Source organism: Primulina tabacum, chromosome 15 (assembly GCF_025594145.1).
Source record: "Primulina tabacum isolate GXHZ01 chromosome 15, ASM2559414v2, whole genome shotgun sequence".
In the NCBI taxonomy this organism is placed as follows: Eukaryota; Viridiplantae; Streptophyta; class Magnoliopsida; order Lamiales; family Gesneriaceae; genus Primulina; species Primulina tabacum.
In genome coordinates, this window is record NC_134564.1 from 32414810 (window position 1) to 32437470 (window position 22661).

The window sequence follows — 22661 nt, forward strand, 5'->3', positions numbered from 1 at the left end:
ATATATCAAAATTATAGTGTAGTCCCTCGTTATTTCTTATAATTATATTTCGATCCTCATTTAAATATAACTTAAATGAATTAGCGTGCGTCGGTACACTAGTATTGAAAAAAATCCGACTCTCTTGTGTTATTATTACTAGCATTTCACCCGTGCGATGCACGGAGTGTTGATTTATATAATTAATGATTAAAATTAGTAAGTATTAATGTTTGAATAATTATTTAAAATAATTAATATAATACAATGAATATATTTAAATTTTAAATATTATTATAAAAAGTTATCATATCAAAATATTTATGTCATTTGAGATAACACTCAAATGATGATAATAATATTCTGTTATTAAATTAACTTATTTATTTTGTTTAAGTGAAACTGTTATTAATAAATAAAAAATAAAAAAACATTTAAAAAATCATATATTATTTGTTTATCAAAATTTTTAATAATAAATAAATATTTTTTTTGAAAATTAAATTTTCATGTCACTTATTTAGATGAATAAATTTATTTAATTTTTGAAAATGTTAAAAATATTTAAATTAAATTTTTATTAAGATACATGTATTAAAGTTCTATTAAAATATACTTTTTAAAATAGTTGAAAAACTTAATATTATATTAAAATTTGATATTTTATTTAATATGATATATAGTAGTAAAAATTTACTCTATAAAAATAACACAACTTAAAAACATAATTGGAATTAAATAGAATGATATAATCAATGCAAATACTTAAATGTAGTTTATCTTTTCAAAGAACATCAAATTTAAATTTAAATTTTAAAAAATAAATTGAAAAAAAATCACATTTCTTTATATATTTATTTCTTATTTGTTTCAAATATTTAATATGATAAGTCAATATATTAATAATTATCAACTATTTTTCTTTTATAACATATTAGTGTTGGCGAAAATTTTTTAAATATAACAAAAACTATGTTTATATATATATGACATTATTTGAGAATATTTTTCACTCTTTTCATGATCGAACGCTTGATTATTTTATATATGTGTGAACTCCATAAAATAAAAAAATATAAATAATACATCTATATCAAAAAAATAAAATATATGGAAAAAATTGTAGACTCTTGGTAATGAAAATAATAAGTTACATTTAAATTGATATAAAAATAATAAAATTCAAATTTGAATTAGTAAAAGAATTGATATAATCAATGCAACTAATAATTGAGGTTATCATTTATTGCGGTACACATATTTCGAGATTCATTATATCTATATCTTTTTTTTTTTTGCATTGTTATTTTGGCGGGAACTTGCTATTTTAAGCAAAACTCTGTTTATATATATATATATATATATATATATATATATATAGATATAGAATTTAAAAAACTTTTTTAAATACAACACATGTAGATTATTTTTTTGGCTAATAATCACTGTCATATATCAAAATTTTGGATTGTGTTAGTCTATGACAATGACATGATGCTTAATATAGTTTATGTTTTCAATAGAAATTAGTTTCAATTTAAATAAAAAAATAAAAATCATATAATACATAAATTATATTTGAATAATATACAAATAAATTAAATTCAAACTTCAACTAAATGAATCGATATAATCAATGCAAGTAATAATTGAAGTTATCATTTATTGCAGTACACATATTTCAATATTTATGATATATCTTTCCTTTTTTAGAATTGATATTTTGGCGGGAAATTACTATTTTTGGTAAAAACTCTGATTTTATATATATATAGATTATTATTTAACGCTAAACACAATAATTCTCAAAATTCAGTCTATCCCTTTCTGTCGCCCAGTTAAACGCTCGACCAACATTGGCTCGAACGGCTCCGCCGACGATACGGCCATCACCACTCGTGCCTTTCCTTTTTTTTTTTTCCTTCTATTTTTCGCATTTCATTCTTCGATTCCAGAGATCGGAGACGCCGTCAACTGTTCCTTCGCCATCGGCGCCTCAAGGCTCCACCTGCCGTTTCTCCGGCTCAGCCGCTTGTATCCTGTCCATATTAATTTTCCCAACTTTCACTCGCGCATATTGACACTTCATTTTCTTCTGGGTACATTAAAATTATAATTTTGTACGGGTTTTTATTTCGTGTTGTAATAGCAGATCCACTTTATATTTTCTTACTCATTTGTTTTGGCTTGATCTGCTGTCGCAGGCTTGATTTTTCTTTTCAACTAATTTCGTATCTCAACAAATGCTATGAAACCCTGGGTTGCCAAACAGAGGGTAAGGATGATGGATTATAGACCTCAAGCTTGCTTCTTCGTTTTTTTAGCGAACTGATACAAAGGATAGTCAGTGCCTTTTTGTTTTTTCCTACAGTTTTTCACCATAAGTCGAATATCAGTTGTGTTATCAGTGGATTCAATTTGTATATGAGAGTTCCAAAATTAGTAAATAAGGCAATGTAATTAAGAAGAACCTGCGAGAATATGCAGATTGTTGCATGAATTGATGAATGACATTGTGTACTTATTTTGTTTGTGGCTATTCTTTGGAAATATGACTTTTATATATATCTAAGTTTGATATGTTGTCTTGTTTAACTTGTTTAATAGGTATATTGACGGCCTATCGAGTTTAAGTTTGTATTACCATGTGGAGTAATATCACTAGTTTTCATGTTGCCTGATGGTTTGGGGGTGTTATGGATTGTTCGAAAACTGCAATTTATGTCAAGGGTAAGCTACTTTAGACTCGATTTTTAGTATTTTTGGATGAGAAATGTGCCGGATATTGTGGAAAAGGAGTCATGGAAATGTTTATGTATCTTATTCTCCGACATCCAATGTTTTATGCCCTCTAAAAGCAATAGACACTACTGAATTCTGCTAATTTATTGGATTCAGGTCAAAGAAATTATAATACAAACTGGTTCTCATTGAAGCATTTATGATATCATTGGGAGCAATAATTACCCGGCTAGGAGTGCGATTGAAATGTTGTGCTTGAGCAATTACTAGTTGTAGTATATGTAAAGCAACAAACGTTTAACCCTATGATTAGTATTAAAGGCGAACTGTTACGCATTTGAAGGTGGTAAAGTTGTTGGTAAATAATAATTATCTCTGTTGGGAAAGCAACGATCAGAATGTGCCACTTGAATTTTTGAACAAGGTAAAATGATTTGAGTTAATCATTGCCACTTTCTCCACCGTTACTGCTGTCTGTGACATTACCAAAACAGCTGTTTATCCATGCTAATCCTCTGATTTCCGATTCGTGTTTAATGGGTTTGCAGGCTCTTGGCTCCATTGGTTGTTACCATTGATTTTCTGGTTGTCTAGCTTTGAGAATGTTCGGGTTCTGCTGGCAGAAGCTGAGAGTACTCACTTTTCTTCAGTTTCTGTGCTAGCTAGCCCACCGAAAACCGAAAGTTTTGAACCCATTGAAATATCACCAGCTGTTATCCCACACCATTCATTTCCTGTTGGATCTTTACCACCGATGTATCCAACCTATCCAAATACATATGATCCAGTCTTGACTGGAAGATGCCCTGTAAATTTTTCTGCCATTTCTACTATCATGGAAATAACAGCATCTGACTGTATTCAGCCGTTAGCAGCAGTTGTAGGAAATGTGATATGCTGCCCACAGTTTAGTAGCTTGCTCCACATATTTCAAGGATTTTACAGCATCGGTTCTGATAATTTAGTCTTACAAAATGCAGTTGCTGATGATTGTTTTAAAGATATTGTCAGTATACTGGCGAGTAGAGGAGCCAATAGTTCGATACCTACAATATGCTCAACAAAATCTTCAAATCTCACTGGAGGCTCTTGTCCTGTGAAGGACATCACAGATTTTGAGAAAATGGTGAACACAAGCAAAATATTGGAGGCTTGCAGCATAGTGGATTCTCTCAAAGAATGCTGTAGACCAATTTGTCAGCCCGTTATAGCGGAGGCCGCTCTTAAGATATCTGGAATGCAGTCATTCATGAATGACAAAAAGAACATAGTAGGACTTCCAGATCACGGAGATATGATTAACGATTGCAAAGGGGTGGTTTATTCATGGGTTGCAATGAAACTTTCTCATGATTCTGCAAACAAAGCATTCCGAATATTGTCCTCCTGCAAGGTTAACAGAGGTATGTCATTATCTATTTCACTTTTATATAAGTTTGCTCCAGACCACCTCCAAAAACACATCATTTTACATGCACTCTCACCAGCGACCTTGGTGTGTATCCTTACATAATTCCACATAGCTAATCATCGCAAGCTATTTGTGTGACTACTAAGCGCTGCTTATTAATTATTCTGTTTTCTTTTTGTGTTTTTTTGTTCTGTCAAGTTTGACATGATTGATTACAGCATATACTTAATGTGCCCTAACAACATGCAGTTGATGAGATTCTTATGATATGCATGTACTCAACTCGACATAGAATATTCTGTATTTCAGGATCTATTTCATATGGTGATCTGTAGAATTGGCTGCTATCTTTCGTGCCAAAGTAATTTTTGAACAAAATTATGTAATTCATCAAATGGTCAATATCAACACAGCAATATTTTGAAGAAATTATTTCACTCTTGTATGTTAAACCCAAGATATAGTGAGCAAGCATTGCATTAAGCAACCATAACTATCCTCATAACTATGTTCACAAAGAGGATGCTTAAATATAGATTAGCTAGGAACACAGTAAATGTATGGGAAGTTCTATTATAATTTCAGAATGTATTATTTGATATTTAACTGTATCTTCTGAAGTTCCCCTGCATATCCTAGATTTAAATATATTAAGAATTGCATGTGGAGCATAGTTGTCAAAAGTGCGAGACAAAAAAAAAATTGTTTGGGACTTAAAGCCCAAAGAGAAGCGCGCGCTTCATGGAAGAAAAGCGCAAAAAAAAATTTCAAAAAATAAAAATAAGATCAAAAGTTTTTGAAAATGTAATGGATGAAATATCAAATATTAAAATCATCTTCATTTTCCAAATTTCCGTAATAAGCTCCATCTCTTTGATTTGTATCCATCGGTGTCTTCTTCTTCAGTTTCCTCGTCAATGTTGATGATCTCTTCTTCATCTACAAGATTAGTTTGATAATTCAAATTACTATTTTTTTTCATGAACTCTTTAAGTTCTTCTTTAACATGCTCCGGACATTTCGGACTTGCTTTCACATTTCTACGCCCCCTACTAAATGTAGCTTCGATAGATCCCATCATTTGTTATTTTACCACAAAATAACATACAATATTTGGATTTTTAGGATCTAAAAGTGTTGCATAATTCCAAGCAATATCATTTCGACTTTATAAAATTGTTGTATTTGACATGGTAAACGATAAAAAAATAAATAACAATTACCTATTTAAAAAAAAATAAAAAAATGAAAAGTTAATTTTTTTTTACAGAAATTAATAAGATTAGGGTTTTACTAATTTTTGGCAGCAAAGAGGAGAGGATGAGAAGTGAGAACATGGCGGGGCGGGGGCGACGAGCCAGACTGCTAGAGGCGAGGCAGTGAGAGGCGAAGGCTCGTGGTGAGAACTGAGAAGCGAGACATCAGGCCACAGGGTTTAGGGGCTTAACAAATTTTTAAAAATTTTTTAAGCAGACTTAAAATCGCACTTTGCAAGAGCTTAAAAAAAAGGCCTGTGCAGCTTCTATGAAGCGCACAAGCGAGCGCCTGCGCTTCGGAGTTCCATGAAGTGCAGGCCTTGCACCTCAAATTGCTTTGCGCTTAAGCGACCGAGGCGTGCGCTTTTGACAACTATGATGTGGTTGACAACTATGATGTGGAGTCGAGGTGAGCGCTTTTGACAACTATGATGTGGAGTCTTGAGATTCATTTGTTGCAAGATTGTTTTGTAATCTTGTCTGACTGATGAATAAGCGTGTTTGTGTAATCTGGTGTAACTGATGAATAAGTGTGCTTTGTAACCATTTTCCTTTTGGGATGTAGCTTGTCCCTTGGAGTTAAAACAGCCATCCGATGTGATTGCCGCATGCAAAAATGTTGCTGCCCCAAGCCCTTCATGTTGTAGCTCATTAAGTTCTTACATAGCGGGGTTACAACGGCAAATGTTGATTACAAATCGGCAAGCAATAATGTGTGCGACTTTGTTTGGGTCTATGCTGCAGAAAGGTGGTGTACTGACAAACATTTTTGAGCTTTGTGATGTGGACCTGAAAGATTTTAGTCTCCAAGGTCAGAATTTGTTCTGTTTTTATCGTTCAATCTCATAAGAGAAATCATTTTTTCGCTGATCAGTTACGCTTTTTTTGTTTTTTTGTTGGAGCAGTATATGGTCAACAAGGTACTTTTCTTCCCGCTTATTTTTTTTTATTTTACATTGTTGTGTATTTGTTTTCTATTCATATATTTATGTATTATTATGTAGGGGTGTTGGATGCTTTTCTATTTTATTATTTAAGTTACTCCCACTTCTTTATTTTCTTTAGACTATTATTGGGAGCGATCAGAAGATGGGGATTTGGAAAAGGAGGGAGAACATAAAGGGCTTGTTTGGTTTGATTTTGGGAGTTTCAGGGAAATAAACTCTTTGGTTTTGTTTTGTCTTGGAAAATAGAATTGTTACTGCAAATGTCAAATCATATAAAAAATTATTCGATAAAATTAGCATGAAATTTTTATATATTATATTTTGGGTTTATAATATAATCTTATATTCTTTTGAGTAGTGATGAAAGTTGAGCCGAAAGTATTTATCTAGAAAAATGTGAAAGCGTGGTTTATGTAATCCATGATTTTTCGGGATTAGTATATGGTATACCTGAGAAGATGAAATGTTTAGGTGGATTAATTAAGTGAAAATGAGGGCCTTTCTGTTGCCACCTTGGTTTGTAATATTTCAGAAATCTAATTTTTAAGTTCCGATGTATATAGATATTGTGGTAAAATTCTGTCACACAAGATCAAATTCTATCAAGAAACACAATCAGGGAGTATAGAAACACAATCATGTTACTTCTGGAATTCTGCTTCGTAGCAATGTCACAGAACTTTGTAAACTTTTCGTCTCTAGCATATTAATGGGACAGTACACGACCAATTTTGACAGAATTTCCTCTTGTGAGATGCAGGATGCTTACTTGGGAGCCTACCGGCAAATATGGTATATGATAATTCAACAGGTTTCAGCTTTACCTGTGATTTAACTGACAATATTGCAGCTCCATGGCCGTTGTCATCATTGTCAGTCACAACAATGTCTCTTTGTGCCCCCGGTAATTTGTTGTAGAAGCTCTCAATTTTTTGGGCTTTTTCTCTGCTGCACACAGTTATATATATACTGATTGCATTGATTATTTTTGGATAATGTAAGTTCTGAACTATCCAACTGTATCAATGCTCTCAGTGTATGTCACCAACTGAAGCAAAGAAAGGGTTGCTACTTTCTTTATTGCTGTGGTAATTTGTTAAAAAGACTCTGTTCTAATTAGTTCTGCTTCAATTCAGAAATTTCGTTGCCAGCTCTACCTACATCAGAGAATAATCCTGGTGCGTGATTCTGTTAAGCATGATACAGTTAGTTTATCTGTTATGTAAACAAGTTAAGCTTGGATCGAAAATAAATTTTTTTCAAGCACACAGAGGCTCAGTAATTTCGAGCTTGAGCGCCACTTGCTCATTGAACGGCAATTTCATACTCGATGAACTAAACTGTAATCAATCAAGTAGTTATTCTTTAAATTTTGAAACCGATGGCCTAATTGTTCTTGATGCAGGTTGGCCTGGCGGTGGGGTGAATCTCCTTGTACCCATTTTTTCGATTTTTGTTTTCGGTACATTATTGCTTTAGAGGGATCACTTAGCTGAGAGTTGTAGGGGTGGTTTAGAGTTACCGCAGGAGCTGTTCCTGCTTGTGTGTATATTTCGGGCATCGATCATGTATAGCAAATATCTGTCTATTTTTTTGGGTTCTTTTTTAATGTTCATTTTTATTGGTTTTATTTTTTAAAATGATCTTTGCGTAATTTTAAGGATTGGAAAACGTGGTTTTTGCCCAGGAAGATGATAGACCTTATTATGATGGTCATGGTGCATAATTTTCAGGAAATTCCTTCGTATAGACTCACATAGTAAAACTTGCTTAATACTCACTCATCTAGAAACATTTTATTTCCACTTATATTCAGTTCCACACGTAAATCATGTTTAATTTTTTTTTTTTTTTGAAATATATTTAAATTTTAGAATGCCTAAATATAGGTTCTCAAATAATATTGGAAAGAACATGAGTAATTTTGAGATGAAAAATAGTCGATGGAATTCATTTGCTATATATGTTTTGCATAAATTAATTTTGAGTCATGAATATTTTAATTTTTTGTTATTTTAATATTTTTCAACAAAATCGATATGACATTTTCATGTGAATGTCACATTGCTTCGGTGTCAGGTAAAAAAATAGTAGTTTTTTTGTGTGATGATTTTACGGATTTTTATATATGAAATATGTCAATTTTGTTCATATTTACAATAATATATGATCCAAATAGGATGTGTGTGTTACAAAATTTACTCATGATATCGTTTTATAAAATTTTTTGTGAGTCGAAAAATAGCTCAAATTGAAGAATAAAAATAAAAAATTTAGATTTAAATTTGATGATATTTTATGAACGATGATGAAGGTGAAAACATTCTAATTATAAAATGAAAACATATTAATTAAAATAATAAATTGTTATTAAATCCTGAATTAAATAATAATGTATGATACCAAATAAATCTGATATAATATTACGTAAACATAAGCTTGTAAAGATGTCTTACCTGATACACACCAAATTTCAGGAAGAAAAGGCAACAATTAATTATTAATTACTCACTTTAAAAAGGAAAGAAAAATATAGTATACTCGACTCGAGGAAAACGAGAAACTCAAGAAGAATCGGCAACAATCAATATCAAAGAAACGGTCTTCGTGGGTTAATGGCTTCTCAGTTCATACACCGTCTGATCTCTGTTCGCCGGAGATCGTTTTGGGCCTTTAGGTACATTGTGTTTCCTTCCCCTGCTCCCTCTCCGTTGAATGCGTTTCTCGTGAATTTCCTACAGATTTTTTATTTATTTATTTATTTTTTGTCTTAGAAGCAGCTGAGCATAATCGGAATTCACTTGTTCGATATTGGATGTATGATATTCGATGCCAATTTTGTTTTTTGGTTTGTTTTTGCTATCGATGTTAGATGTTTGATATCTGTTCCTCCGCAGATTTGTTGTTTGCACGGTTTTATCGTACTGATGTGCTCTTGGGATTTGTGAATGAGTAAACTGATTTTTGAGATTGTATACAGAGAGTGAGCGGCCGAGGGATTGTGATACCCGTGTATATTATAAAGGTGGCGTAGGGGTTTTGGTGAATGGTGATGTCTTTCTTTGGTGACGAGAAGCAATGGAAATGTGTAAAGGGAGGAGCTGTGAATTTACAGAGAGTGAGCTCAATTGTTCGCGATATTGGGGAACCTTGTCTTCATCAACCACAAATAAAGGTTGTGATAGCCGTAAGAACCTCAGCTTCTCCCTTTTTTAATACTTTTCCCATCTACCAAATTTTTTCTTTGTTAAAACTCATGCATTCGTTATCTATCTTCTCTTTGAATGGGACGATACCTACATCTCAACTATTGGTTTTCCAAAAACTTGTGAAATATGTAGTAGGTATCTTTTTATCAGACAGAAGGTTAACTTTCCTTCCCTTTTTCTTGAATGGGGAAGGCAAGATGCCTCTTATATCACACAGAAGGTCAATTTTCCTTCCCTTTTTCTTGTTACTTCTGGTTTATGCTTTGATATCAGATTTCTCTGCATGTGTTAAATTTTAGAGCAAATATTATCATATTGAGTTGAACAATCTGTCCTGAATTATGAAAAAGATGGTAATCACTATGAATATACATCTTGCTGTTGCTTCTGTCTTGTACAGATTCTTGTTTGTAACCTTTTTAGTAATCCAGTCCTTGGATGCTTATCTTGGTGATTGGGTCTTCATTATGTGAGAGCTGCTTCTGTTGAATATTGATCTCCAGCTAAAATGGCTGGTTTACCACGATCAAATGCTAAATAATAAAAATATATATTGGAGTGGGGTGCGAAGTTTGCTTATGCATGTATTGTCTTTGGCAACCAAATGAAATATTTAGATTTTATCTACTGGAAGTTCTAATTTGATAAAACTTATTGTTTTACAGAAAGGAAATTTCTTAAAACAGATATTTAGAATGTTTAAAATCATCAAACCTTTTCTCCTTGTTTTGATCTACAGATAAGCAAAATGCTTAAGCCAGATAAGTGGCATGCGGCTTTTGATGGTGATGGAAAGATTTTGGGTTTCCAGAAAGTGCTTAAATCAATTATTTTGGGGGTACATGCTTTAATTGCAAGCTTGTATTTTTATATTTTAATTTTCTTGGTTCTCTTATGACAAACATGGAAGCTCTATTTTGCATAGTTACTGTGTTAACTCTTTTATCATTTCATAATCACTGCTCTCCCACTCTTTATACTATAATTTCTTATTTATTGTTTTAACTAGATGCAGTCATTGCTTGATTGCTCTACTCTTTGTGGTCCTCCCGTGGTGTCACAATATTATTGTATCTTGTCTCCAATATATTTTTCTGCATGCCTGACAATGTTTGTTTTTAACATAAAGTGGTTAGCAAATGGAGCTGGCATTCTTATCAAGCTACATTTCAAGGCTATTTTGTGATACTATTTCTCATACTGGTTGTTGGCTTCCTTGTTTTGGGCCCCTAGTTCCTTACAGTTGCACACACATTTAACCTAAATACCTAATTTTAAAAGCACTGTTAGTAATTAATTATGCACATAATAGACTACGTAAATAAAACGTATGTGCTTTGATGACTAGTATTAAGGAAGCTGGCGAATACCAACAACGTAGAGTAGCAAATGATATTTTCTCAGCATACTTGTCTTTATCCATCTCGGCATCCAGTTGATGAGCACGCATACCCTTTGTATCATTAACGGTTAAAACGTAGAATCAACAAGGTGGTAATAACCCTCATGTAATTTTTTTTCTGGAATTTTTAGAACTTATCATTTTTTCAAAAACTTATGTATGTATTTTTGTATGGTTTTATCTAATTAATGCACTCATAGAACCAGTTAAGGCCGATATGTTTTTGTTCTTGTTGTACTTGACTAATTTTTTTAATGTTGATTGCACTTAGGTACATTTATAGGATCTTTTGTTGTGAGCTAAAAATTTGACCACGATATATTTTCTTGGTAGCGAGGAAAAAATCTCTTTCTCCTATCTACAGCACAGACAAAAAGGGCTAACATTGATGACAGTTAAAACTTCTTTTGCATATCAGGGCGTTGATCCATCCATAAGGGCAGAAGTCTGGGAATTTCTTTTGGGAGGTTACACTTTGAGTAGCACTACTGAATATCGAAGGCAATTAAGGACGGCCAGGAGGTAATGGACATCAGCCATTCTATTCAAATCTACTATTGGAAAAATTCTATCCTTTTGTTGTGGCTCATCTGCCTGAAATTAATCTTGATATAACCTGGTATATCGATTTCCAAACATCACCTGTTTGTTGTTGATATAACACGTGGTGTTATAAAAATATTATTCTAGCTAGTTGAGCAAATAAAATAATCTTTGTTATTGCAAAGTGTGGGCTGGGGCTGAGCCTTTCCATGGGGACGGTGACATGTCCAAGTCAAGCTTCTTTTTAGGCCACCAAAATTTTGGGTGTAGTCCATAGGTTTATAAAATCAGCCAAATATCCGACTCTGCATCACATAGGATGTCTTGAATAGTACTGGGTGTTGCCAATATCCATGATCAGTTTATATGTAGTGCTTGAGGGAGATGGAATTTGAAGGGCTAGAATGAGTATATTTTGATTTCTGTGATCAGAATGATTTTTAACTCTATTTTTATTAGACTTTTGTTTGTTGTCTTTTCTTTTAAATTTCAATTTTGTCCGCGAAGTGGATTCTCCTTGTGCATTTTCTTTAGAAATTACATTTGTTTGATTATGGATTTAATGAGTCACTGCAAATTGATTAACTGCTGCAGGGAACGCTACCAAGATCTTGTTAGGCAATGCCAAATGATGCACTCTAGCATAGGAACTGGTTCTCTAGCCTATGTTATAGGATCTAAAGTTATGGACATGAGGGCAAGTTCCAAAGATGAAGGGAGAAGGGATGCTGAAGTTCAAATTGGACGAATCTCTGAAGCTAGTGCAAACAAAAAAGACAGTAACGGTTTTCTGGATAGCAGATCCAGAGATAAATCGTATTCGTGTTGCAAAGAAAGCTCAAGTGATTCCGGTGACCTTGCAAGTATGCGAGGAAGCACCATGGGAGGTGCATATGATTCCTCTGGTCTTCTACCTTCTCCTGATCCGTGCAACTGCAGTCCACGATGTGTATATAAGACACCTGGGTCAAAATATGGCGATGAAAGTTACTTGGATTTCCCTGCTTTACCTTTAACAAATTTATTTGAAAAGAATAAGAATGGTAGAAAAGGACCCAGATTGTGTGAGGAAAGTTGTTCCTCAAGACGTAAATTGACATATGAAGATGAATATATGCATAGTTTTCAGATTAGCAATAATGCAGATCTTGTTGTGGAAACAGATGTTTTCCCAGCTAGCGATGTCTCACTATTTTCTGGTGATAAAAGGGAAAGCAGTCATATTGATTTTCACAAGTCTTTTTCTCGGTCAAATAGTTCAGAATATGAAAGAGAGATTCTCGACAGCCTTAGAATATCAGATGCACCAGAAACACCAATCACAAATGTAACCACACCTCAAGCACTGGCAGTCAGTGAAGACAGAGTATCTGAATGGCTTTGGACACTGCACCGAATAGGTGAACTAATATTTGTTTTACACCACTATTGTGTGAGCTTGGTTCCATGGTTGAAATGTTTTGAATCTTATTGCTGTGGTAAAAGTACACTTTTTTTGCAGTTGTTGATGTGGTCAGAACGGATAATCATCTCGAGTTCTACGAGGAAACAAAAAATTTGGCTCGCATGTCAGATATTCTTGCTGTCTGTGCGTGGGTTGATCCTGAAACCGGATATTGCCAAGGTTCTGCCTTTTCCTTTGTTATGAAACATTTTCCTGATTATTGTGTTTTTCTCTGATGGCATTGGCACGGACATTGATTGTTGGATTTTATTGAACTTGCAGGCATGAGTGATTTATTGTCTCCCTTTGTTGTTCTTTTTGAGGATAATGCCGATGCTTTTTGGTGTTTTGAGATGCTTTTGAGGAGAATGGTATGTGTGCATATATATATATGTGTGTGTGTGTGTGTGTGTGTGTGTGTGTGGGTTTAGCCGACCTTTGTAATTTAAATTGCTAAAACTCAATATCTGTAACTCTTCAGCATGATAACTTTAAGATGGAAGGGCCAACTGGTGTCATGAAGCAGTTGCAAGTGCTATGGCATGTATTAGAACTTACGGATAAGGAGATGTTCTCTCACCTAGCAGGAATAGGTGCTGAAAGCCTTCATTTTGCCTTCCGTATGCTGCTGGTTCTTTTTCGTAGGGAGTTATCTTTCACCGAAGCTCTTTGTATGTGGGAGGTTTGTGCTGTAAATTGATCTCTGTTTTTAGCCAATGGGCCAATCTATGACTCAGATGTTTTCTACTGAGTTAGTTCTATTATACAGGCTATATTATTTTAGTGAATTCATTGTAGCATAGCTTAAGAGGCAGGCAGTCAATATAGCTACAGGTAAGGTATTTAGTATACTAACTATTGAAAACAAAATGTTTAAAAAGGTGTGAAATTATCTAATTTATCTGAATCGAATGTGTATTAGAACATTAATCACATGGCTTCAACTGCAGATATGAAGTTGTCTATGCTTTTACCTTGTGAATTCTTGTTGACTGTTGACTGGCTAATTTTTTTTGTCGTTTATTTTACCATCATCAAGTGACAGGGATTAACATGGACAATTGATTGGGTGCAATTTTCTGAAAGTTCAATTTTTGCTGCTTTATTGAATTGGAAGTTGATAAGATATTTAGTATTTATAAAAACCTAAAATCTGAAACTTGGACCCAAAAAAAGAAAATTTCCTGTTTTTTTCCTATTCAATGGAAAGAAGACATGGTTTCCATTAATTTTTGTTCAAAAAGAAGACATGGTTGCTTTATTATTATTATTATTATTTTTTTTTTAAAAAAGACGGTTGCCTTGAGTCCTGGGCATTGTGGTGGATAAAATCTGATTTTTAGTGACTATTTGCTGTCGTGGATTAAAAATGGACATTGGGTTGTATAATCCGAAATATATGTATTTCCTAAGATGATTTTTTCTCGTTGGGTTTAAAAATGTAGATGATATGGGCGGCTGATTTCGATCCATCCTTTACCTGTGATCTGGACGAGAACTGCCCAGAACTATTGGCTATTCAGTTACCCAAGGAAGCAGAAGCCGAACTGGGAGAAGAAAGCATAGATAGTAATGGTGGTGTTCCAAAGAGTTCTCCTACAAAACAAGGTGTGGAATGCTCCATATCAGACAGTTCTGGAATGAGATCTACATCTGCTAGACCATTTTGCGGATTGACAAAATCTTTCTGGTCAAAGAATGACCGTTTGCAGATTCATACCGTTTTGTCATCGGCAAGAAATGGTGATGAATTGCCTGTTTTTTGTGTAGCAGCCATTCTCATTACGAATCGTCAGAAAATTATCAGAGAAACACATTCAATTGATGACCTAATAAAGGCAGGTGGATTATAGTTGTCTGAACCAACACTGCAATTTTTTGAGCATCGATTCTTGATTATATATCGAAACTGATATTTTGGTATTTCCTCTTACTTGCTCAGCTAAACTTATTCACGATAGTAAAAAAAATTGACAGTTTTCCTGATATTAAGATCGAGGCTTTTCGAAGGCCTTGTTAGAAGGAGTGAACTCGCACAATAGGAAACCTGAGTGGCGATTAATGATGCTAGTGTGGTTTTGAGGTTGTTGGCCTATATAGCACTTCTTAGTCACATTTCAATTTAGGCTCTGATGTTCATAAGCTTTTCATAAGCTAAATTTCACAAACATATTCCCTAGTTCATATACAAAATCTTCAGTCCCATGCTGCATTCTTTTTACTTATTTCTTTTACATTTATTGGAGTGGCTAGAACCAAAATTTCTTTTTTCTTTTCCGGATAATCGCCATAATTTGCTCAAAATGATTTTAGAATGATCGTGCATTCGTATCATAAGTATCACACTGTGGTTTTTGGTTTTGCTGATCTGGAATCTGAGCTGATTTTTGGATTCCATTGTTGGCTTGTGCATGTGAAATATACCTAGTCTATGCAATCACTCTGTCATCTCCTTCTTCCTCTCTAAAAAAAATGTATCTTATTCTGATACATTCTGCAGATATTCAATGATAATATTTTAAAGATCAGAGTCAAGAGATGCATACGTGCCGCCATCAAACTGCGAAAGAAGTACCTTTACAAGGTTAATTTTCAAATTTAACTGAATCCTTTTCCTATCTTGCATTTTTGTTTGCATCTGGAAGTGTTTGTCATGATTCATTTATCTTTGCTTTGGAACACCTACCAGTGATATCTATAGAGCTCATGGCAATTTTTATTATAAATCACCATTGGAATACAGTTTTAAGTGCTATTTAAACCTTTTTTTTTTTGCCTCTCGTACCTAAATTAGTGATTCAATGCGGTGCTTGATTATCATTATATATCTGCTGTTAACAAATAAGATAATGAAAACCTAAATAAGTTTGAGGCATGTGTCTAATTTTTTTTTTCATTTTAAGATATTAAATATTGTAATAAGCTACATCTCAAATGGAATCCCATAATGGATATACAACTTAATTTAAGCTTCAAAAAATCGTTTCCCGTTTCTATATAATAGATAGTACCCACAGTTTAAGTCATTCTACGAACCCATTATGTATTTTAAAACCCAATCTTTGAAGAATTTATCTAAGAATAAGAAATAGAATTTTCTGAATCAGGTTCCCTCGTGAATCCGACTCATAAACGTCCACTAACCTATTCATCCAGGAATGTTCTACTGAGATCCGGCTTCTTTGTCTTGGACACGATTTTTTCTCTAATATCTGCTTTGTTAGCCGTGTGTTTAGCCAGCTCCTAACTCTTTGTTAGCCGTGTGTTTGGCCAGCTCCTAACTGATGTTCCTTCGCGAATGTAACACAAATGCAGCTCACTAACCAGTTCAGCCAGGCGTGGTTGCCTGGGCCTCTTGCTTTGTTCATCCTCAAACGCCTATTTTAGAATTTTATTTAAAACTTTTGGACTCCTAATTAATATATGTTCTCACTCATACATCATGTTTCACATACTTCATTAATTAAAAAATAAAATAAGAATTTTTAGAAAATTGAAGGAACCAAAACTTTAATCCAAAATACTTGGCAAGTATTTGAGATGGTAAAATTTAGTTTTTCGCTCTTTCTTTTGCCTTTGTGCTAAAAAGTTGTACCCTCTTGGCTTTTACAGTTAATCAAGAATGGTCCAGTGCCTCAGAATAGCAACTAAATCTGGGTCATTGCTGTATACCAAGATGAGAATCAATTTCCATGCCACTCACACTGTCAATTACTTGAGGTTCTGTATCTTGGTGGAAACTATTTTGTGAACATAAATTTATCTTTCAGTGGCATAAAAAGAGTCATTCTTCCGTCTGTGCCTCAAAGGCACATGGTAGGACTCTTTTTAAAGGTATTAAACTCTCGTTGTCATCGCTAAACCTCAAAATCTTCTTTTGCCAGTTTGCCATAATATTGTGTTTGAAAGAAGTGCATATGAGATATCGGTATATCTTGCAATCATGTAATTAAGAAAACCATTGACAATAAGATAGCTATTTCGGATTTGTTAATTTAATTAAAACATCATCTTGCAATATTGAAGTACTTGACAAAGAGCAAAATTGAATATTGTCTCTGACACCGTTGACAACAGGACTTTTAAACCTGTTGGATGCAACGAAAGTTATTTTGAATTTGTAGTAAAAGTAGGCTATGGTTAAAGAAAAAAAGCAGAAATTTGGAAAAAAACTGATCTATATATTGTTTTTAAATCTATGGATGATACTTTTCACCTATTTGCAAATTTCTCTTTTGATAATTTAGACATGGAGTCGTCTCTTAAGTGGTCGGCGAAGAACATAGTGGGGATAGTATTAATAAATTTAGATTTTTGGATATTAAGTTGAAATTTTTTATGGCTTGGTGCTATAATTTGGGATAAGATTGATACCTTCACATATTTAACTTGAATTTTCACAAAGTTTGCGAGCGGAATATACATGGGCTCCATAATATTTACTATTAGTCTATCACGTATCCAAATTGGTACAAATTTCTTGTGAAACATATTTCCTCCTAGTTTTTTTCGATGGTAATCTCTTTGAAAGTTCGGAAATCCTCTTCTACTGACATGGCCGTTAAAATGAAAAATTGATGAGCAATAAGCTAGTGGTCTCTTGTCGTTTGGTGGAGGGAATTAATGGCTTACTGTGGGAAAAAGAAGTCATATCTGTTCTTACTGTTTTATTGCTCTATTTTATATTTAAGGATTACTTAGCAGCTTTGTGAATGTTTTTTCATCTCTTTGTTTATTATCATGACAGATGTATGATATATTAGTTTTCTGCATAATGCAGCGTTATCATGTGCTTTTCTTCCGACAGTCACTTCTTAACGTATAATTTATGTGATGGTTTATATTTTCACCTCAGGACTTTGAAGTGGAAACTTTGCTTTACTTTCAGTTCAGAATGCAGCACGCAGGTTAGGGTAGGAGACACTAGCATGGTTTGTGACATTGAAGAGTCATTTATGTATCAACATGGACAAATTTAATCATATCCGAATTGACTACTATGTGATGAAGAACAATATATTAAAAATTAATGGAAACTTTATACGCCCCAAGTGTTTGCCGTAAAAAGTCCTTATATTTAAGAAACTTGTCTAGTATTCTGAATAAATCATTTTTCCTTTTGTACTGTGTTGTAAGTTCTTCCCCCGTTTGAGCTAGATGTGAATCTGTCCTACTTAATGTTGGGATTATTCTTGTTTGTGAAACGTCAGTTCTTGTGAATTGCTCTTCTGTCAATACTCCTAGACCACCCATCCTACTTATTGACAAAGTAAATTCCCGCCGAAAACTTTCAAACTTCTCTGCGCGAGGTTTAGTTGTGATGTGTTGTAATTAAACAATAGCTGCTTATCAATTCCAAGAACCGAATCATACGATAATACGTTAAGAGTAGTAGGTATTGGTGAAAGGATATGCATCCCCATTTTTATCTGTCAAAAAGATGATGTTAGGCATAGTTGTCTGAGTTTTCCTAACAATAACCTGCTCATGGTGGGATCTGCTTTTTGGGTTTTGTTAAAGTCATATAAGCGATCATGAATGTCTTTGCAATGCGTTTTTCCCCAGTGTATGTGCCACTGAAGGTGGAACATAAATAGAAGATGGCTAAATGTTCATTGAAACATAGGGGGAAGTTTTCCCAGGGGGGATATTTGTTGTTGTTAAGAAGAATATCGAGTTACCTATGAATATACTTTACTTTTTATTTATAGGTAATGTTCCACTTTATCACATTTTCTATCATTTAAAAATATAAGTATATTCGATAGAAATTGTGATAAAGTGGAAAATTACCTATGAATATACTTTTTATTCCTCGAAAAAAGGGGAACAAAAACATAGAGAATATCATTTGAATATGATATCGGGTCATAAACTGGATTAGACTACCCATAAAAGGCAAAGAAGAAAAAAAAAAGATTGTCTGGTTATAATTGCTCTGGGTTGTAAGCAAAATGACTCACCCACTCAGCATCTTGGTTCCATAGGAATGGGTTTGCTTAACCGGATCCATTTTCACCACTCTACATTCTATGATTTTCGATTTACACCCCTACGTAGCTAATGCCACAGTCTTCTCGATTCTTGTAGCATTTTGTCCGAAACCATTCTATTCGTATCACTAGGAGAGACATATGTTCGAACCCACGTACGTAAAAGCGAATAATGGCATATCAATGGCTTGTCCTCCACTGGGAGCGTCGTCGTGGCGTGCACACGGCTGATGTACTAGCTCTCCTACGCCCACCATACAAATTACTGTCACAAAATTGTATCCTTTCCTCTCCATGATTGATTCACGACTTAACTATTCTATCGCTTCCAATGAAATGAATTTCATCATATATCTATAGATATGTGTATATCTATAATTCTATATATAATGCCAACCTGGAAATGTTATTATATCTAAATAATATTTCTTATATTGATTAGTGAACAAGTAAGTTTTATCATGTCAAATTGTCCATGATGTAACTAAAAGTCATGCAAAATTAAAAGAATTTGGTAAAAATTAAAATGACATTAGTTACTATATATGAAAACGGCTCTCATTTAAATTGATCATGCCAATTAAGGGAGGAATATATAATAAATAAATCCAGGATTAAAACCCCACCAAAGAATTTTCAAATGCGATATAGCAGAAAACATATTTTAATTTTCTTTGGAAATAATATAATCCCCAATCTTAAATACTTCCATGTGGATGCATGCTTTCATGAGCAGCAATGATGAGACTTCAGGTCACTTTTTGAAGAAATTCCAACCCTACCTTAGGTTAAGCACATCACATTCTTTCTTCGATTTAGACCCTCTAATAATCTTAATTTTGATTATAACAAAATATTTTTTTATTGTGTTTCTAAAAGCGTGAAGTTGCTTACTCAAGATGGAAGCTGAAACTCGAATTTAACCAAATTGAAAATCTGGAAAGATGCAGTGTTTTGATGATATCTCATAGCTCGGTGATGCAAATGACTAGTAGCCAAAACAACTGAACAGAGAACACAATTCGGGTCAAATCGTATTTCACGTCAATTGGACTAAATCGGATGTTATCTAGGCAAACTGATGACACTAAGGCTCAACAATTTGGCTGATCAACAACGATCAGTTAGGTATGAGCAGTTGCGGTATTTTGGTCAGCCTGATCAGCTCGATTATCCAAATAGAACATTTGATGATTTACGAAGCTAAGACAATGATCTACAAATCTTCTTCACAAGTCATAGTCTTAATCGGAGTGTACGATACTGATAAATGATGATGAAGATACTGATTCTACACATGCTGAAATCAGCAGACCTCATCAGTTTGGTTCAGTCTAGTTTACGAGTCCAATTGAATCATCGGTTTAGCTGACGAGCCCAATTGACAGCAGAACTCAAAATCAGTTAGGCTCGAGAAAAATGTCCAACAAAACGGAAATGACCGTTTCAATATAAAAAACAATACATAATCTTTCCACATTCGATCTTATCACTCCGACTGTCAACTCTTTCAATAACTAGTTTATTTATTTTTTGTACTAAGGTAACATTAATTATTTTCAATGTTTATCATCAGTGTCAGTCAATTTAATAAATATTATCATTAAGTTATTTAGGAAAAACTGCATTGATTGATACAATTTAAATTGTTTATTTATAATATATGTCATCCATCTCATTGAATTTCAGTTTTAATCTGACATATTTGTATTCCTCTGTCGATATGACGCCAATTGAAGTTTACGGCATTAAAACTCAAATTATACAACATAGCATACTAAATTTGTAAAGAAACAAATAGATGACGAAAAATACAATTTTTCATTGAGTTATTCGAAAATACTAAACTTATGAAAACATGTATAATATATGTATACATACATATGTGTGTGTGTGTATATATATATATATATGTATATTCCAAAAACTTCATAATTCTGGCTAGATTTTGGTGTTCTAGCGTGGGGATGACATTTGTGTGGTTGTTTGTTCAAGCATGAGTTAAAAGGGAAATAGACAGCATCATGAGTTTGAGATGCCGGCCTTTTTTACTCAAAAACCCAAGATCAATGGTCATGACATTTTAAGTTTAGTTATCAATTTTGATAGGCGATGCATATATATACTAAAGTTTATAAAAAAAAGTAGAATTTTTATATGAAGTATACATTATATTATATGATTCAAATTTATGACTGCTTCATTGAAGATGTATTTCAAAAACATAAAAATTCTTGAAACAGTTTCATAGGTCAATTTTGTGATATAAACCTCCCACTCAATAGAATCACGAAAGTATTACTTTTTATGTCAAAAGTATTACTTTTACGGAATAAGTCGACACGTCTCATGTGTGTGTATATATCCGTAAGACTGATTAAGAACTATACGCTCCGATTTTTTTTTCTCGCACCTTTACATGGGAGAAATACTATTATATAATATATTCATAAGAGGTTTTGTCTGTTATAAAATAACAATGACCACATATTATATCCTCTTGGCTTCCTTGGACCAACAAAATTCCATACACTTTGTACAATGATGAACCCTTTTTTTAGGGGTGTCAAATCGGACCAAACACTCCAACCTTCGACCCGAAAAATCATGTTAGGGTTTGAGGTTTTTCGGGTTTGGGTCAGATTGGGTTGGACCCAATATTTGATCCGAAAAAATAATCGGGTTTGGATCAACTTGAGTTGACTCGAAAATTTTAATTTTTTTAAAATATATAATTGATAAATATTGTCTATATTTTTATATATTGTATGTTTGAAAAAATATTTATCGTATATTTACAATCATAAATTTTCATAGTTAATATTTATTTTGTACATTTTTTTATTTTTTAAACAATTGTTTATTTGATTTAGTAAATATACTTTAATTTTCTGCAATTAGTCTTTCAAATTTAAATTATATATAAGATAATTTTTGCTATTATATGTTTAAATTAAAAATATATTTTTTAAAAAAAATTAAAAAATCAAATCGGGTTGAGTTAGGTTAGTCGGGTTCGAGTTGATCATTGCTTTTTCAATTGCTTTTTCAATAAAGTAAGTTGTCACATTTCCCACACGCAAATAAATTAATAATTTTACTTTTTTTTTAAAAAAAAACATAATTTTATATTTTGTAACCTAAACTTGACTGGGGTCTGGGATTGAACTCACGCCTTTTTCCGACTTGACCAAGTAGACATGAAAGATTACTTGATATAGATTCATTGTAAGTAATTATACCCAATCAATAATACAACTAAATATATATGAAGAAAAGTTGAAAAAAGTTATTAAAAAAGTTGAATGAAATAAATACAAAAAAGTTGAATGGCTAGTGAGTAGGTAAGGATAAGATACTAATATAAAGCGTTATATTGTAAGAGTTGGTATCCTGTGAGACGGTCTCACGAATCTTTATCTGTGAGACGGTCAACTCTACCGATATTCACAATAAAAAATAATACTCTTAGCATAAAAAGTAGTAATTTTTCATGGATAACCCAAATAAGAGATCTGTCTCACAAAATACGACTTGTGAGACCATCTCACACAAGTTTTTGTCATATTGTAATAATAATATAATATATAGTTTGTAAGATAGAATAATGGAATAAATTTTGAATAATATAATTGTAATGTTTACGGAACAAAATCCCCAATTTGGTCACGTTTTCTTTGAAAATTAATTAAATTAGGAATTTTAACTCTTTTTTTTTTTTTGCCAAATGATATA

General features: G+C 33.0%; 2 protein-coding genes across 15 annotated transcripts; both read left to right on the forward strand.

Annotated features, from left to right (window-relative positions):
- The first annotated feature begins 1776 nt into the window (after positions 1-1776).
- LOC142526529 (putative GPI-anchored protein At1g61900) lies at positions 1777-7963 on the forward strand. Of its 9 annotated transcripts, none has more exons than XM_075630998.1 (9): positions 1777-2078; positions 2184-2254; positions 2587-2709; positions 3065-3145; positions 3270-4124; positions 5954-6214; positions 7090-7239; positions 7472-7513; positions 7741-7963. In XM_075630998.1, the coding sequence occupies exons 5-9, from the start codon at positions 3476-3478 to the stop codon at positions 7812-7814; spliced, it is 1176 nt and encodes a 391-aa protein (XP_075487113.1). In that variant the 5' UTR covers positions 1777-2078; positions 2184-2254; positions 2587-2709; positions 3065-3145; positions 3270-3475; the 3' UTR covers positions 7815-7963. The 9 variants fall into 9 exon arrangements, with proteins under 9 accessions (XP_075487113.1, XP_075487107.1, XP_075487109.1 ...); XM_075630992.1 differs by lacking the exon at positions 3065-3145 and adding an exon at positions 6294-6308 and having other exon boundaries at positions 5954-6199; XM_075630994.1 differs by lacking the exon at positions 3065-3145 and adding an exon at positions 6294-6308 and having other exon boundaries at positions 5954-6199; positions 7096-7239.
- An 843-nt stretch (positions 7964-8806) lies between these two features.
- Positions 8807-18057, forward strand: LOC142526629 (rab GTPase-activating protein 22-like). 6 transcript variants are annotated; one of them, XM_075631147.1, is made up of 13 exons: positions 8807-9012; positions 9316-9522; positions 10284-10382; positions 11365-11468; positions 12084-12889; positions 12991-13113; positions 13216-13304; positions 13415-13615; positions 14379-14541; positions 14707-14771; positions 15434-15517; positions 16546-16767; positions 17789-18057. In XM_075631147.1, the coding sequence occupies exons 2-12, from the start codon at positions 9382-9384 to the stop codon at positions 16582-16584; spliced, it is 1914 nt and encodes a 637-aa protein (XP_075487262.1). In that variant the 5' UTR covers positions 8807-9012; positions 9316-9381; the 3' UTR covers positions 16585-16767; positions 17789-18057. The 6 variants fall into 6 exon arrangements, with proteins under 6 accessions (XP_075487262.1, XP_075487257.1, XP_075487258.1 ...); XM_075631142.1 differs by having other exon boundaries at positions 14379-14771; positions 16546-16742; positions 17789-18056; XM_075631143.1 differs by having other exon boundaries at positions 14379-14771; positions 16546-16653; positions 17789-18055.
- The last annotated feature ends 4604 nt before the right edge of the window (positions 18058-22661 follow it).

What these genes read in the sequence shown, in the direction of transcription:
- LOC142526629 (XM_075631142.1), top strand. Translation starts at nt 9,382, where the DNA reads ATGGTGATGTCTTTCTTTGGTGACGAGAAGCAATGGAAATGTGTAAAG. An exon ending in CAATTAAGGACGGCCAGGAG is followed by an intron (nt 11,469 to 12,083) that starts GTAATGGACATC and finishes TAACTGCTGCAG; the next exon opens with GGAACGCTACCAAGATCTTG. An exon ending in AGATGCTTTTGAGGAGAATG is followed by an intron (nt 13,305 to 13,414) that starts GTATGTGTGCAT and finishes GTAACTCTTCAG; the next exon opens with CATGATAACTTTAAGATGGA.
- LOC142526529 (XM_075630993.1), top strand. Translation starts at nt 2,676, where the DNA reads ATGGATTGTTCGAAAACTGCAATTTATGTCAAGG. An exon ending in CCAAGGTCAGAATTTGTTCT is followed by an intron (nt 6,215 to 7,089) that starts GTTTTTATCGTT and finishes TCCTCTTGTGAG; the next exon opens with ATGCAGGATGCTTACTTGGG. An exon ending in TACATCAGAGAATAATCCTG is followed by an intron (nt 7,514 to 7,740) that starts GTGCGTGATTCT and finishes TTCTTGATGCAG; the next exon opens with GTTGGCCTGGCGGTGGGGTG.